General features: G+C 40.6%; 1 protein-coding gene across 3 annotated transcripts in view; it reads left to right on the top strand.

Moving 5' to 3' along the window:
- The first annotated feature begins 253 nt into the window (after nt 1–253).
- Nucleotides 254–17,782, top strand: part of NKD1 (NKD inhibitor of WNT signaling pathway 1) — a 156,101-nt gene continuing 138,572 nt past the window's right edge. The window contains exons 1-3 of one of the 3 annotated variants that reach the window (XM_005289807.4): nt 254–716; nt 861–893; nt 1,112–1,263. In XM_005289807.4, coding sequence (XP_005289864.1) covers nt 692–716; nt 861–893; nt 1,112–1,263 — 210 coding nt within the window. In that variant the 5' untranslated portion in view covers nt 254–691. Of the gene's footprint in view, nt 717–860; nt 894–1,111; nt 1,264–2,174; nt 2,197–17,782 lie in introns of those variants that run through there. The other 2 variants (XM_005289809.4, XM_042852242.2) reach the window with 2 other exon arrangements.

The raw sequence follows: 17,782 nt of genomic DNA, 5'->3' as shown, positions 1-17,782 counted from the left end.
AAAATGTGCAACCCCAGGGGCTGGTAGAGGTTGTATATTTTCCTCATTCAGCCCTGAGGGGAAGAAAAATTTGGAAAGCTGCAGCTAAATGTGGGGAATGATGGGGACCCGAGTATGTTTAGAGCGTGCAGCGCGTTCCCAAAGTTTCCTCCCTGCAGCTGTATGAACTAGTGCATCTGATTTAGCAAACACATTTCAGTTATTAGAAAGAGGCCTCCTCCTTTTGCCTTCCCTGGGCTTTCTCTGTGGCTCTGTGCTCTGCTGCCTGTGTCTGGCTGGAAGTGAAATGCACTAGAGCTGCTGCTGCTCCTTTTTTTTTTTTTTTTGAGACTCCAAAAGGATCTTTATTCCCTTTCATGTGCCGCCTCAGTCCAATAGGAATCCAGAGGCTGCCTGCAAGTGGTCTAATCTCAATGAGGTGTCAATCATGTTCCCTGGTGGGTGAAGTAAGGTCTTTTGTAACCGCCTCTGTCTTTGGGAAAAGAGAAGAGAGAGGAGAAAGACTTCAGCAGAGAGAGGAGGAACGCAGGACCGTGCTGCAGAAGGGGAACTGAGATTTGATTTTGCTTTTGCAGGGGGGGAAAGTGGAGCACATGGATTTCTAAAAACGTTGGGATTTTATAAAAAAAAAAAAAACAAACCACCACTGAAAACAGTCCAATGAATCGTAATTGCAGATCAATGCAGAGAAATGGGGAAACTTCACTCGAAACATGGTTAGTTCCTTTCACTTGCTACTCCCACAGCCCCTTTCCCCCTGGTTCGGATTTCGTGTTGTTTGTTGTGATTTTTTTATACTGGTGTCTAATGATCTTCCTTTATTATTTTTCCCCCCTACACTTTCCCATGGACCTGCCTAGCTGCCGTTTGTAAACCCAGAGAAAGTCCAGAAGGTAGGGATGGCTCTGTATTGCTAGTAACTTTCACACACCCCCACCCCTCTCTCCCCCTAAAACTTTCTGCGGCGGTTCGGTGGGACTGTGGTGGCCGGCTCAGGTTTATGCCCCAGGTGCTGGTCCACCCCCATCCCCCAACACTCCCACCCTGGGGCAGGCAGAGGGCATGGGTGTGCTGCTCCAGTGTGTGGCATTGTCTCTTGTGCTTTCCTTAGGTGATAGTTTTGCAGTGAACGCCTCCCTGGCTCGGAAAGGGATTGAGGACTGGATGGTGAAGCAGAAATACTTCGGTAGCAGCGGGGGCAGCAGTACGGGACTCCTGCAAGGCTGCCAGCACCGGGCTGTTTGCAGGCTCTCCAGCACCAGGGTATGTCAGTGTCTCAGCTGCACAAACTCCCCCTCCCCCTCTCCTCTTCAAACACTAAAAGCCCAAGCCCCTTTCTCCCTTCCCTTCCCAGGATCAGCTGTGAGGCGGCTCTCCTTTGCCCAGATGCTGCTTTTAGGGGCTGCCCCCGTGGGTGGCTTCCTTCCTTGTGCCCCTTTGGTGAGGTTAGAATCCCAAAACAAACTCTGCTCTGGCATAAGAGCCTGCGAGAAGTATAAGCACCTGCCCACTAGTTTATTAGCAGGACGATTAGTACAAAACCCACTGCAAACAGGAACAAACAGAAAGCCATTGGAATGCGCCCAGCTCCCAAAACGTACCAAGAGAAGCTACTGTCTGTGGCAGAGAGTTATTGCTGTGACTCTTTGACATAGGAGTTCAGGAGAGCCAAGCCACGAAAGAGCCTTTTTACTACTTTCCAAAAGTGTTATTTACTGATTTGGTCACATGATTAGTGCATTGGTGATTTTCTTTTTAAAGAGTTTTTGAGCTTGCCACTTCCCAGCTCATCTGTGAGCATATGCTCCTGGGGGAAGTCTATATACCCCATCTCCCCCTAAATTCTCTGTGTAAAGTTCGGGCAAGAGTGGGGTTGTAGGTTTCTTTCTTAATGCTGTCCCTTGAAACTCAAGGGAATGATGGGGTGTAGAAGACAGTGATTCTCAAATATCGTCCTTCTACTCTTTTAGGATCTCATCCAAAGCTCACTGAAGTGTATGGAAAGCCTCCCACTGATTTCAATGTGCTTTGGATCAATCCCTTAAACTGGGTCAGTGGAAGAGTAACCTGAGAGATGAGGAGACTGGAATCTGTGCTTCCCAGTGCAGGAATGTGTGTCAGAAAACACAGTCAGGGCAGCATCACCAAACATCCTGCAGACTTTTGTGTTTGTGAGGAGGCATTTCATCATAAATGGTGCAGTTTTTACTTAACATCTGGACTTTACCTTTCCTCTTGTTTGAGATGTGAGAATGGATGAGAGACTATGTTGGGGTCTTAAAACCTTTCTCTTGTGCTTGGGGGTCTATAATCTTAAAACCTTTATCTTGTGAGGCGTGATAAATAATTTGGAGATCATTGGAGGCTAGGTGAAAGGAGTAAGATGCTATATAAGTATTATTTATTATTGATGGACAAATTATTTTTGCTCACTGTTAAACTCTCTTAGCCACCATTGGTTTGAGGGTTTGACTTGGAGTTTTGTGTTGCAGAAAAGGTGATGACAGTGGGAGAAAGAATTTCTCATTTAAAATAGTGTGTGTATAATCTGTGACAATAAATAGAATATAATAATTCTGCCTGCAATTATTCTTCCGATAAACCCATTTTTGCGAGTCAAACTTTTGGATGTGTGTGTTCTACCCTTAACTGGCAGGTTTGTCTAGGAAAGAGAGTCTCAAATTTAAACTGAATACAAAAAGAAAACGTGAGTTTAAAATACAGGAAAAACCTCACAAATACGAACATAAGTTTTTTGAATCTCAACGATACTTTGAGAGATTTGCAAAACTAACTCCATGAGTTTTATTCATCTCTGTATATATTAGTAAAAAGTAAATGTTTTTCTTAATTAATTAAGCAATTAGCTAAATTATCCGTACTTTTTACTGTCCTCTAAAATTAGTTTATTTGAAATGTGCTTGAATGCACTATTCCATAGAGGGTGTTGACTGTACCTCCTACCATATAGTTTGGTGTAGAATGTTTCAAAATAATGGTGGCCTGATATTGCCCTGAATATATGGCCTCATTGCCTGTTAATTGCTTTAATGCTATTGGCATCCTGCTGGAAGCGGGCTGTGACAGTTAATTAAGGTTCCTTTAAATATGAATTTTGTGTAATATGAAAGCAGATATTTCTACTACTATAGTCGAAACAGATATGCTGTGTATAAAGGTTATGGAGTCAAGGTTGCAAGACCAATTCTAAGACCTATCTTTGATTCATTGATCTACCAAGATATCATAGAATCATAGAAATGCAGGGCTAGAAGGAACCTCGAAAGATCATCTAGTCCATTCCCCTAAGCTATCAAGTGGACTGCAGCCTAGCATCTTAGTTATTAGTTTATTTCAAGATGTAGAAGTGACTAATATTTATAATCAATTTCATGGAATGCTACATAAAAATGTACATACCCAAACAATACCGGACTGTTATACTTGAATCAGTCAAAGTTTTTTATTTGTGCTTGTGCCATGGTTGAAAGTTTGGTTTTCCATTAAAACCTATTTTAGTGGGAAAAAATCATATTTTAATGATGATTTTAGTGAAAAATCATATGCTATTGCGGTTTGTGGTAGGAATAGTTGGATCAAAAAGAGATGAGACTGTGGATTCAGGGAAATATCCAACTGAGTTTACAATTAGAGAAAAATCAGTGGCTCTAGGAATATTTTTGTTCACTATTGAGCCTCTTCTCAGGAATCTCTAAAAAGAATCATGATGATGATGATGATCTGTCTAGCATTTTGGGCCTGATTTTGTGAAATTTTGTGCATCTTCTCTTGGCTTTTGATGAGAGTTGAGAGCACTCAACAGTGTTGTGCTGTGACATTTTGGATTGTCTTGGTGAAAAATTGTTCATAATAGAGAAATCTGACAATACATTACATATAAATCAGGATATAAACCAGTTGCAGACTGTTTTCTCAAGAACAGGGCCACTAAAATGGTCTGCTTCACTTCTGTCATCCAAGGAAGTTGACCCTAATGTAGCTGTTTTAAAGCAACAAGGAATGAATAAATTTGCTAAATAAAGTTTAGTATGTTCACTTAAAATATAAGATGGAATGTACATGGATGAGTTTCCTAAACCAGTTGATGGAACTATTTGTGTACACTGAATCTTGAACTGTTTGACAGGAGCATGATTCAAAAATTCAAGAGCTAGTCTATTACTGAACTGTAGTTTAGAGTATTTCCTGATTGGAAGAAGCTTTGCTCAGCTGATTTTTCCCCCCCAACATTCATGAGGAGAAAACTAATTAGTGTCCAACTATTGCCAAATGCATCAGTCATCTGAGTAGGATGTCATAGTAGTAAATTGTTGTTGGGTGAAGGCCTGAACAAGGGTAAAGCGATTGAATTTGAAATATGCACTTTTGGTGTGTAAACAGCCTTCTCTTCTGGGATAAAAGCTCTGATCTCATTAAAGCATTGACACCTGCCCAGCAGGGGCTGCTATGCTCTAAATTTTTTAATCACTGTGTAGGCTGGGGTTAAATTGCAGCCATCCCATTCCATGACACTGAATTAAAGAAAAAAGCAATTTTGTGGCATCCATGAAAAGAATGATGGCTTGAGTTATCTTCTATTTTTAATGCTAATTGAAACCACTAGGGTTGTACATTACAAAGCCTTTTAGGGAAGTAGAATACATATTTGTTGCTACTTATGAAGGAGTTAATTTGAGGCTGGAGGAAAAGGGAAAAGCTTCCTGTCACTGAACAGATTATCCTTTATCAGTTTTCATTTATTCATCTTGTTTATTTTTACAAACTATTTCTGCAGACCACCATTATTTGAAATTTTTTTTAAACTAAAAAGCAGCTCTGCGCTAGAGGGGAAATTTTTAAATATAGCATTTGCTTAATTCAATTTACTTTTATCTTCAAAGCCATAACAAATTTTACTAGTTTCTTACTTGAGTGTCTCATCAAAATCAGAGTTCTGGGTTGAAAAATCTGTAATTTTTAATTGCCTGTATGGTCCCAAACAAACTGGTACCCACTAAGCCAAGTTGGAAGTTATCATGATGGGAAAACTAGGAAAGACTTTAGGTACCGGTATATTGCTAGGACTTTATACAGCTTTTGATTTGCATGCTTCACTCTTCTTGACATCAGTGGGATTGCACACCCTGGCTGGGAACAGTTTAAAACAGTTCACTGCTTTTAAGATTGGGGCATGCTTTCCATATGTTCTATGCCTGTAACTTCCATTGACATTAATGGGCATTCCATGCATTGTTTGAGAAGAGAATAGACCGCAAAGTGTCAGCTTCGATACTCTTCTAACAGGATCTTTCTTTTAAAAAAGATTGATCTGTTTAATAGTGTGTGTAAGCATGCATGTGTATGTGTACGTAGATATAGTCTGTAAAGCACACATGTAGATAGGTCATGTGTGCTGAATGAAAACATAATTCCCTAAAAATAATTTTTTGATTTATTGTCCAGATTCACATTGCCTGGAAGGCCATTAAAATGGTAGAGTTAAATTTTAAACACTAGTTAGCAATATTTTTGGAGACCATCTCATGAGTAGAACTCTCTTTTGAGAGGCTGACCTTTTATTGTCATGGTAGCAATATCCGTATATATCTATTGGATAATTTATCTGTCTATCATATTGCTGTGTGACTACTTAAAATGTTCTTTTTTTTTAACTTGCCTCCTTGCTCTCATTGTTGGCATATTGTAACTAATATACTATATTGACTTACAGAAACCTGGTTAAAATTAGCAATGGGTTTGTCAGTTCTTGGTATTGCTAGGGTTTGAATAATTGTTAAGTTTGCATGCATCAGGTGTAGTAGACCAAAACAAATTCACCCAAATTTTGCAATGAAAGAAATAGCAGAGAAAAGCCCTAAGTACTGTTGAGATTTTGGTGCCAATAAACCAAGACAATTTAATTACTGGTGCACATAATACATCTTGAACGTGCTGGTTTGGGAAAATTACAATATGAACACTAAAAATCAAAGAATCTCTGAAAGTATTAGTGCCATGGTGATGAGATTAGTGAATTGACCAATACTGTAGCAGAAAACTGGATTCCAGGGGAATTATCCTTGAATGATACCAGTTGGTACAATTAAAAGCCACAATGCAGCAGCCATATGGAAAGTGTTAGACATCCTTACATGGTTTCAAAGCTATGTGCCGGAGGTTAAATTGACATATGAAGAAAATCATAAATTAAATATTTTGTGTTATGAAATTAGAAAGTTGACTTGCTTGAGCCATATGGAGGAGGTGACTGGGAGATGATCTGCATTTCATCTGGGCTTGTTTCAAAGATACTTTAGATTAAATGTGGTGCATTGTCAATTTGGGATGTTGATTAGAAAGCTAAATGGCCCGTGAAGTCTCTGCAAACAAACCTTATTAAATCAATTTATTTGATCTCTTCAGACAATGAAAAATATGAAAGTTGAAGTTACTGAGATTGATGTTTATAATGATGAAATATATCCTGTTTAGTAGCTGAGGGAGGTCTAAATCTGAGTGACATGGGAAGGTTATGTTACTTAGGCTTTCCAGTAACAGATAGCACCTCCTGGTTTTATACACGCTTAATTCTCATGAAAGGTAGGCTGTTTTATGGAATACATTCTCTTCCTCTGTAAATTAGGATGAAATAGAACAATGATGTTTTATATTCCATATTATCTTAAATGTAAATAATTTCTTCCAGGCTTTTATACTAAAACTTCTTGCTTAGAACAAAGATGATAAATTTGTTACATTCTGGACATATTGAAATGTTCTTTACACTAGAGTTCATTAACAGAAGGGTCCTCTGTAAGTTTTTTTTTTTTTTTTTGAAAGATCTATAATAAGACCCAGGAGGAGCTAAGTAAGTGGATATTTGTAGGCACCCCTCAGAAGATGATCTCGGTTGACTTGACTGGTTGCTTTTGAACTAGGTTAGGAACAGAGGAAAGAGGAGTCACTTGAGTATTGAAACTGTGTAAGGGTTGATTTTATTCTGAAGGAGGGGAATTGTTGTTCAATGATGATTTTTAAAACAAATCAGAACGTGCAGTTGGCGCACCTCCCACCAGTTGGCCTTTATAGAAGTTCTTGTGGATGACTAAGCTTCATGAATATTAGCATCAGAACTTGGTACAAAAGTAAATGGCAGATGTTGAAATGTAAGAAATATTTGGAGCAATTCTTTGTAATATGTCACATCTCTTCCCCACTCTCCCCACCATTTGCACTGAGTGGAAGTACCTGTAACTTTGAAAAATCAGACAAAGAGTCTCTGACTTTGTGGTATATATTAAGGTACACTTCAACTCTGAAAAGTGACTATGGGAAAACGATGCCTTTTTTACTCCATGTGTAAATTCAGTCCTATCTGCTAATGCATGTGGGTAACTACATCCACAAACTAAAATGAATATATGATTTTACTGACTTATGTGCTTAGATAAGTAGCAGTTTATAGCTGCAGTTGATGAAGGTACATTTTAAAAAAATTAGGGAGACAGAAGGCAGCCCCTTTTGAAATATTTGGTACGGTGTCATCCGTGCTTTTTCACAACCATCTAGACTGGCCCTGACACCCCATTGTTTGGGTCAATGCCTTTTCCGAAAGAGTGCCAATATGCAAATCATACTGACTTGGGCCAGACTGTATCTTTTAAAGAGATCAAATTGTATTATGATGGCGAGACCATCAAACTCATTTTTGGATGTTACCGACTTTGGATTTAAAGCTGGTCACTAGAGGCATCCACCCACTGTGTCACTTGCAGGGAGAGTCCCTTGTGAATCCATGGATTTCCTCTGAAGTATGGAGAGGAGACTGCTTTTATTCTGAACAGAATTTAATTTATAAAACTTCTAAAGTGCCTAGATTTTCTGCCAACTAACCTTGGGCTTCAGTCTAGCAAATGTACACAGCATATGTAACGTTAGATCTTAGATGGATTGGCATGTGGTCAGCCCATTCTGTGTGCTTGTCCATCCCCGAGAAATACTTTGTGTTTTGTGCTTATGATGGAATTTAATGCATTTGGGGCCATTACCGTGGCAGCTTTAAAGGATTAAGTATATTGAGGTTCCCATTAAAGTATAACTCTGTGATTCAAGATCAGTGGAAGAAAATCATGCATGAACGTTTGATCTTGGGTGCAGCCACACATGCTGTGAGGTATAAAATAAGGGGATAAGCTCAGTAGGGAAGTAAGAGTACAAAGTGTTGTCTTGCAGGAGGAATGGGATTTGGGAGCAGACTTGGATCTTTTGATCCACAGTCTGATGTGAATTATGTGTGGTACCGAGGTGACAGATTTGTCTTGGGGGAGCAAGAGGGATGCAGGAGGGCGTGTTAGGTGCCCTCAGAGATAGTTTGCTGTCTAATTCTCCAAAGACATGATGGTGGTAGCTAAAGTCTCAGCTGTTTCCTGTTGTCCTGGCTGAAAATGTCTATAATTCCACCAGGGTTAATTATGCAGGGGAAAGGAACCAAGAGATAAGTAAAAAGGATAGTGAGTGTAAAACTAAGTCTTATGCAAAAGTGCCATATAGAGCACAAGTGCCTATATAGGGCCTTGATCCTGCACTCTTTGTCCAGGAAAATCTCGTATTGACTTCAGGGAGAGCTTTTCCTAAGCAAGGAACACAGAATCCTGAGCTCCTAGAGTAAAAGGCAATCTGTGGATTGCATAAGATGCTGTGGTTAAGCCTGTGTCACTGTTTCCATTATAAACCTCTCTCTTTTTAAAACAATAAATAATAATTTTGTTTGTGAACTTTCCAAGTCTTTCTCTGTCTCTCCCTGTTCACATAGTGTGCGTGTGTATATGCTACAGACACTCTCTCCCCCTAAAAGAGAGAACATCACAAACTAGCAAGGAGAATATCTGTCATTCCAGCTGAGCAAGGTCTAAGGCAATAACCCAAAATATCCTGGAAGAAATTCTAAAAAGCACTGAAGAAATCAATCATCTAATCCTAGAGGAAGGTCTTTGATGTAATCCTAGCAAGTTTATACTGGGAGCCTGCCTATTTCTTTATGGTCAGCTGTAGACTTTCTATATGAAAAGTGGATGAAATAATTTCATATGCTTCTGCTTTTAAAAAAGAAGTGTCATAGTTTTCTAAAGTGTACACACTGTTTAAATGTAGACTGTGGCTTTTAACCTAAGACCAGGTGGGCAGGAAATACTTTCCAAAACAAGTACTTATAGAAAAATAAACAATAATTTGATATTTTTCCCATGGAAATACTGTCCCCCATTTAGCCATGCTGAATATTTAATTTTGTTTTGAGGGTAAATGTTACAGGTTATCTCAGGAGTTTAAACTATTTTTTATTTATGTAAAGCTTATGTACAAGGGTTTGTTCCTAATATGAATACATGTATTAAAGGAGTCTTTAAGATGCCTGAAATCAAATATTTGGATAGTTTTATTTTTAAGTAACTTTTGGGGTTGAGCAAGTCTTATTTACATCATCTGTAAAACCTCCACATTATTTTCCTGCACCCTTCAGGATTGATCCAAAACCTGCTGAAGTTAATAGGAACTTCATTGAGTTCTATGGACTTGGGATCAAGTTCTTTGCAGTATCAGCTGGTGAGGCTGGAGGAGTAAAATGGCCAGACTAACAGCTTGTTCATCCACCAGTGATTACATTGATCCTATAGTGGCAGCATTTTTCCTCCCAGTCATGGCAATTTATTCACTCACTCTTTTCTGACAACTCAGTAAGGATTTTGGCAATTACATTGCAGGTTAAATTCTCCTAGATAATCAGGAATAGGGCTTTTAGCTACAGTATTATTTAGTGCCGTGGGAACAGCCCATTAACATATCACATACCTGTTTTTAATGGTTTGGAGTTGACTTTTTTTAATTTTTTAAGTCCAGTGAGCTCTGTTATATGATTCCATTATAGGTCACACCCGCATTTCCATAATTAACATCTTTTAAAAATGGGTTTATTCATGGCTGATTGAAGACACATACCAACCTTTTTTTTTCTCTGGACTAACATGTAACATAGGGCTTGTCTTCACTACGGAGCTAAATTGGTGCTGCAGCGGGATCGATTTAGCGGGTCTAGTGAAGACATGCTCAGTAGATGGGAGAGTGCTCTCTCATCTATTTCTGTACTCCACCTCAATGAGAGGTGGAAGCAATGTTGGTGGCAAAGTGTCTCCTGTTGTGGACCCCGTGGTAAGTAGATCTAAGTTACGTTGACTTGAGTTACACTACTAACGTAACTCAAATTGTGTAGCTTAGATCAACTGGCAGCTGTAGTGTAGACCAAGCCACAGAAAATTGGGTAGCAAATTTTTCATATTATTACTATTGCAACTATTATAGGTGGCCTTTCACCTACCATGGAAATGCAGCCATTGATAGATGGCAGCATGGCAGCTATACAGCAGTGGACACTAAGCACAACAGTTGAGGAAGAATATTGTATCCATTTGAGACTATATGGGGGATTATAAGGAGGCAGAATGTGATTACCCAGAATGTGGTCATCAGACTTTACACCCCTGGTCTTTTCAAGATGGTTGGTTTAACTGTTTTGGGGTGTTTTTTTGGGAGAGGGCGGGAAAAGGAAGGATAGACGGTGGTTGGGTTTTTTTGGGGGGTTGTTTTTTTTTCCCATTTGGATGAAACAGATGCTTGTGAAAGTGCTTAACTAACACCAAGCACAGGGCAGACTTAGGTTGTTAAATGTCCTTTGAACTCCATGGCTGCCCCGTGCTCTTATCCAGAGGTAGTATTTAGCCCTTAATAAGGACAGGGGTTATGCAAGCTCTGCCAATGCTTAGCCTATGTGCACAAAACACACAGTTCATGCCCAAAGAACATCTCTGCCAATATAACTTATTCCTAACCAGTGGCACCCTCTGATTCTTGCCAAGAGGCCCAGAACTGGAATGACAGGTGCTATGGAATTAAAGATGCTGCAGTGAGGAGCATCTTGGATGGGGCAAAAACTAAACAGCAAACAATAAGTAATGTCTTATGGTAGCCACAAAAATACTGTGAGGTCCGTTTCTAGCTCCATAGCAGTAGCTACTCTTTGACCCTATTCCATGTGTTATACATGTTTCTGATGGTGACCTCTATAATACTGGCGCACAACCAAGGAACTGAAACACAAAAAGCTGTTAATTTCACCTCCATGGGGGAGGGGAGAGGGAAAAGGGAGGGGACGGACTGAGCACTTCCCAAATGGAGAAGGGCCAAATTAGTAGATGAGAAAAACCTTAATTTCATACTCTTAAGAGCATATTAAAAGCAAAGAAGGAGATCCCTATCTTATCATTACTGCAGAGTCAGAGCTTCTATCGGCATCAAGAGGAACTCTGCAAAAAAAGTTGTGGTTAGGGTATGCCCACAATAAATAGAAAGGCAAAAATTACTTGTCTTTTCAAATTGTGGTATTTTTCTAGAATGACTTGTTGTAGGCCAGATTCTGCCTTCAGTTATATAACTGTGCAAATGCACTGATTTGAGGGAGACCTGTTCGGGATGTTTAAGGGTAGAATTTAGGCCAGAAGGATAAAGCTGTCGTAGTTTTAAAAAATGAAGGGGCAAGGGGGAAATGTGGCTTTTAATTAAACTCGCACAACCCTGTTGATTCCAGTGATGTGCGTGTCTGACTGAGGGCAGAATTAAGCATAGGGAAGTTGACCCAATTAAAATTTTAATGAGCAGCAGGTTTGAAACAAATAAAAGGAAGTTCTTCTTCACACAACGCACAGTCAACCTGTGGAACTCCTTGCCTGCGGAGGTTGTGAAGACTAGGACTATAACAGGGTTTAAAAGAGAACTAGATAAATTCATGGAGGTTAAGTCCATTAATGGCTATTAGCCAGGATGGGTAAGGAATGGTGACCCTAGCCTCTGTTTGTGGAGATGGGTGGCAGGAGAGAGATCACTTGATCATTCATTACCTGTTAGGTTCACTCCTTCTGGGGCACCTGGCATTGGCCACTGTTGGTAGACAGGATACTGGGCTGGATGGACCTTTGGTTTGACCCAGTATGGCCGTTCTTATGTTCTTAAAGGAATTGCCACTTCAGGGCCCCAACCCTGCAAGCCAATTCTTGTGGGGAAATTCTTACAACTGAGCAGAATGCCAGTGAAGTTTGTGGGGCTTCCACATGTGGGTGGGGATACAGAGGTCTGCAGACAGGGCTTAGTTTGCAAGATCAGGGCTTGAAAGAGGTTCTTCTGATGCTTGGGCTCAGCTTCTGGCCATGGAGAGGGGGAAAAGACGAAAAGATTTTGGCTGCAAATAGCTGAGTCATTAAAATAATGCCAAAACAAAATGTAATCCCCATGGTATCTGGATGCAACTTGTCCAGGGGCTAGCAAGCTGAACTACATCCTGGGTTTCATGCAGCATGGATTTTCATTGATCACACTGATGGGCCCCCGTGCTTCTCCAAGTTCTCAGTTGTTGTCATCTTGACTGATGATAAAACAGTGTTTTTTATCCATTAATGAAGTTCTGTTCACCAGTAAGTTTTGCACAAACTTTACATACCTTAATGAAACTCCTGAAATGATGTTCTAGAGCAGGGGTCAGCAAAGTTTGGCACGCGGCTCGCCAGGGTAAGCCAGCACATCCCTCGCCTGCGCCTCTTCCCGCCGCCCCCATTGGTCCGGGACGGCGAACCGCGGCCAGTGGGGGCCGCGATCGGCCAAACCTGCCGCGTCAGCAGGTAAATAAACTGGCCCGGCCCGCGAGGGTGCTTACCCTGGCAAGCTGCGTGCCAAACGTTGCCGACCCCTGTTCTAGAGAGAGCTGCATGATGTAGGGATTGCCATGCAATACTTTTGACTGTACACTATTGATATGATACAGTTTGGAGAGAGTGATTTTGTTGGAGTATAAAGGGTTATGTTGTTAAAGTTACACAGGCGCCTATCCACCAGTACACCGCAGGTGATCTCAGAGTGAATGTTGTTTAAAGCGCCTGTCCCACGGCTTCACAAATGTGCTCTGACCAGAGGATGTTTTTCTAACTTCAAAGGGCTTCTCAGACTGGCTCGGTGCCTCACAGACTGAGTCCACAATTCCTCTCTGCTCGTGATGTGTTCTAACCATGTGTGATTTTTGGTATGTGATGTTTTCTTAGAGCCGCATTGACCTGTGTTCAAATGAAACTTGCTATTAAGCTTGTAAACACAAACTTGTCGTGTGGGCAGTTTTCATCTTAACCCGATGTGTGTCTTTTTTTTTAAAAAGAGAGCTAGAATAGACATCAAACGGAAGAGTAATTTATTTAAAAAAAAAAAAAAAAAGGAAAAACAAAAACAAACACACAGCAGCCTTTTCAATTCCAGAGCCTCTTTCTGAAGTTAAAGCTCAAGGAATGGATTCTTTGCCAGTCATCACTGAGAGAACCGTGCACATTCCCGCTTCGGCTCTGTTAATGTTACATTTGGTTATTTTAGTCAAAGTTGTATCTGCAATGAGTGAGCAAGCCATAAGCGAGTAGAAAATGGAAAATCCTCTACCACTAGCCTGCTTTTTCTAGCAACATTTTCTTTAAATTGACTTTTAGGAATCTGAGTATTTATTTTTAAATGTTGCTTTTTCTTTTGTAGTTTGGAAAGAGAGTTTGGGGGTGGGAAATCAGTTACATTTTCCTTGCAATCCATTTCTGAAATAACTTAATATTAATGTGTTTTTTAAAAAGCTGACACTAACTAATAGGCAACTGAGTCATGAACTGAGGGCTGGATCCAACTCCCATTGAAATCAATGGGAGTCTAGCAAGTGATTTTAAGGGGAGTAGGATCAGGCCTGGAGATATTTGTGTAGATGAACTGATATGTGTCGTGCTGGGTCAACTGTTGTAGTGAGGGACATTCTGATGTTCCACTGAAGCAACAATTAACACTGTCGGATGCCATTTTTACAACATTGATGCAACTTTTCAAATCAGAACAAATGGGCTAATGATGTTGAAAAGCATAAGGGTTTAAAATTTTGATTGATATTTTATCATTATTGTTGCTACAGAAGTAACATAACTTACAAAAATGTTTCACCAGGAGCAAACAAAATATTTTGGGTCAGAGTGTGATAACACACCAAATGGTACTTTATGCCAGGAGTGTTCCAATTGAAGCCAACGGGGGACTACTTGTGGAGTGAGGTATTACTCATTATGAGTAAGGACATCTCAAGCTCGCCCTTAATAACCAGTTAGTTAGATTTGCATTTCAGGCATAATCCAGAAGTCCTCACATAGACAATACACCCATTGAAATCAGTGATCTGCAGGATCTGACACTCTAACATGAAATGACCTATTCTGTCTTCCCATCTTGTGGTTATGACTCTGGACCATCCCAACATGTTTATTTTGGTTAATTTTAAAGCAGGTGGCCAGGATAAATCTAGGGATTTCAAAGTCACAGCTGCTGCTTTGAAATATTGTAAGAAGGGCTGTTAGTCTCTTAACACAAAGGAACTGAGCTGCTCTTTGGTAGAGCATCATCATCCTGAGAAATACACTCTTCTTTTTAAAAATTCCTTTTGCACGAAGTTTGGGGTTTATACTTCACGATTCTAAGGGCAAGGAGCTGAAAGCATTCCTTGTTTGGTTGATGATTGTAGGTACTTTAGAATTCCTTAGTGACTCGAGTCATTGGAATTTAAAGACTGTACTAAAAATTAATAGCAACATTAGAAATCACAGAGGTATTACAGAAAACTCTGGCATTTGTCTGCATTAAAATCATTTGTGGGTTGTTGTTTTTTTAAAATGTATTTTAAGTTTGCTTTTAATTGGATGTCATTGTGGCAATCAGTGATGAAGACCTAAGCATTTCAAAGCTAAATCAATTAATAAGGCCAAGTGGACATTATAACATCACACTAATGAAGCTATGATTAATTAGTAGGAAATGTTCCATTACATTTTCCCCACTTCCTCTCCTTAAAACATTTTCTTTTAAAGAGAGCCTCTTTGGGTGAATTTTTTGATAGCATCAGCAGAATGGTGAATTTTCTGTTGTTGAAGGTTTAAAGAGAATTTATGAAGGGTTTTTAGAGATAAACATGAGAAAAATTGAGAGGATTTTCTTTTTGTTGATTTTTCTCTGTGTTCCTTGTCACCTTATTATATTATAATGTTTTTTCCTATTTTAAAAATTGCCTGTATATATGGTACGAAATCATCATCTTTTACAAGCATGAGGGAAAAATACATTTTAGAAGATGCACACATCATGAGGTTCACTCTGGCTTCAACCTCACACCTTCCTATTTTATAATAAGTGCATCAGGCAAGGATGCAGAAGAAGCAGCCCTCTTTCCCTGGGTGAAGAAGTAGAGATCTTGGTTTGGGGAACAGAGCAGAGGAGTGTTGATCATGGAAAGGGTTAGATTTTCATGCCTGTAACAAGAAGGTGGATGGAGTGGAGCAGTTCTTCAGCTTGTGTACAAAGGACTGGTAATGATGCATAGGGCAGAGTTAAGGGTAGTGTGGCTATGGACACATGATTAGACAAGGTATTCTCTGGTCCAGATGTTCAGAATGTGACAATGGGTGTGGTCCCTAGTACTTACATGGAAAGTGTCTGAGACTAGGGCAAGATCTCTGTCCCCTATGTGAAGGATGGACAGGTGTACAGTTGGTCTGGGACTTAAACTGAGAATTTCCTTTCTCTTGCATTTAAATTCTTAACTTCACTAAAGTCTTTTTTTCTGTGCTAATAATGTTCCTTGCTGCAGCAATGTTATTTGTGGTTCGATGTGTAAAATGTCACATCATCCAGTGGTTTAGGCATGAGATTGGGATTGGAACACAGAAGATCTGCACTCTGATGGTTCGCCACCATTTGTTTGCTGTGGCCTTAGGCTGGGATCTTCACAAGGTCCCCGGGAAGTTAGGCACCCAATCTGCATTGAAAGTCACTGCGCCTTTTTGAAACTGTCAGCCTGAACCACTTGTGTTTTTACCTTTCTGGGGTGTTATGAGAGTTAATTAGCTAGTGTTCATAAATTGTTGTGAACACAAATCTGTGCATGTTGAAGGTGAAGCAGAGGGGGGTCAGAGACTGGAGTGCCACTGAAAGAAGAAGGTCTTTTGAGTCCTCTTCCCAGATGGAGGGAGGCTGTGAAATTTTCCTCTCAGAAAAGGGACTTTTCTGACCTGCTCATGCTCTCTTTATCCAGTCCAAGAGCCAGGGCATCTTGTTCTGAAAAGCTCACATCCTACTTGCAGAAATAACCAACCACCGCAAGAAAGGGTTATGCTGCCACCCACCCGGGCCAGTTCGGGAGCTGGAGGGCCTAATGCCTGTCTGCCACATGTGAGCTGAGCCTCTGCGCCTCATGGCCACCCACTGCGGCAGGGGAAGCTATTATCAACTCTTAAACACTGAACAGTGCAGCTCTTGCTCAAGAAACTATCACTTGATGGCAATGATTTAGCCTACTACTGCTCTCTCTCTTTCCATCATCCTTCTTGGGAAAGATTATTTAAGAAGATCGTAGAGGGTGACCTGTGAGACCACATGACTTCCTTCAGTGTCCTAGATCCCTTCCAATCAATTTTTAGACCAGGCAATGGCCGTGTGGTATAGATGATGGAACTGATGGCTAGTTTATGCTCCATGATCTCCACTGGCTGCTTGTGGATTTTTGTGATTTTTTTTAAGGTGTTGGGTTTTGACTTACCAAGGCCTGTGGTTTAATCTTCACTGTGGAGTTAACAAAGGCTCAGGTGTCGCCCCTAACTTGTCTCCCATCAACACACAAAATCCTCTCACAAGTGTAGGGGTGCTTAATCTCTGAGCCAGCTGGCCCATTCTGGGGTATAGGGTAAAACCTAAGTGCTGCTCATGCTCGACCTGGTAACCCGCCCACAGTAAGGATGAAGTCTAAACCACTCGAAGGCTGATAATTTTCCAATACCTTCCCACAATTCTTCCCCCTCGCCCCATGTGCCCACAAGGACAGATAGGTTCTCCCACAGTTCCCGCGTGTGCCCAGAAGTTCTCCCACAATTCACTGGAAGAAGAATCATAGAGTGGCAGCAATGCTATGAACCATGGGATATGCCTGCTGAAGTCTTAATGCCTCGCACAAACAAATGCATCACCAGTGTGGACATAGTGGAGTGGACACACTCAAGGCTGAGTTTGCAGTATGGCTACTCTTACCCGAGGTTAGGCTAACCTAGGTGTTGACCACCTGAGTTATGCTGCAGTGAAGATGTGCCCTAAATGGACGAATATATACCTACCTGAAAGACCACCATGGATTACTTCTCCTGTTGAGATTAGCAAAGGTGCCCAAACTGAAGACCCACTCATGTAAATAAGGGGGGGTGGGTGTTTGCAGCTGATCCATGTTGTGGGGGCCTCTTTGGATTTGGTGCATGCTGCAAAGTTTCATCTTTTCCCCCAGGCAATTGAAAATGGGAGAGGGAGTCAGTGGTGGAGGAAATTATAAGGAGTGTTGAAGGGAGAGGGTGATGTGCTGGTAGAGGTTATATTGAATTATACTGCTTCATTTAAGTTATGTTGGAGTATTAATCAGGTTGTGTATTTATGATATGTGCAAGGTGCCTGCAGTGTAAGGATAGGTGCTCTCTTTATCAGTATGTGTAGACATCAAAATAGATAAAATAATATAGGAAGAGAGGAAAGCTGCTCCTTTATTAAACTGTTAACAATAAGTGAGATTTTTCTCAGTGGGGCTATGTGGGCATAACCAAGGAGAGTGGAAAGAGAGTCCCATTTACTATTTCATCAGTGATTGCAA

Source organism: Chrysemys picta, chromosome 14 (assembly GCF_011386835.1).
Source record: "Chrysemys picta bellii isolate R12L10 chromosome 14, ASM1138683v2, whole genome shotgun sequence".
Classification (NCBI taxonomy): domain Eukaryota; kingdom Metazoa; phylum Chordata; order Testudines; family Emydidae; genus Chrysemys; species Chrysemys picta.
This window is presented reverse-complemented; position numbering and strand designations above follow the sequence as displayed.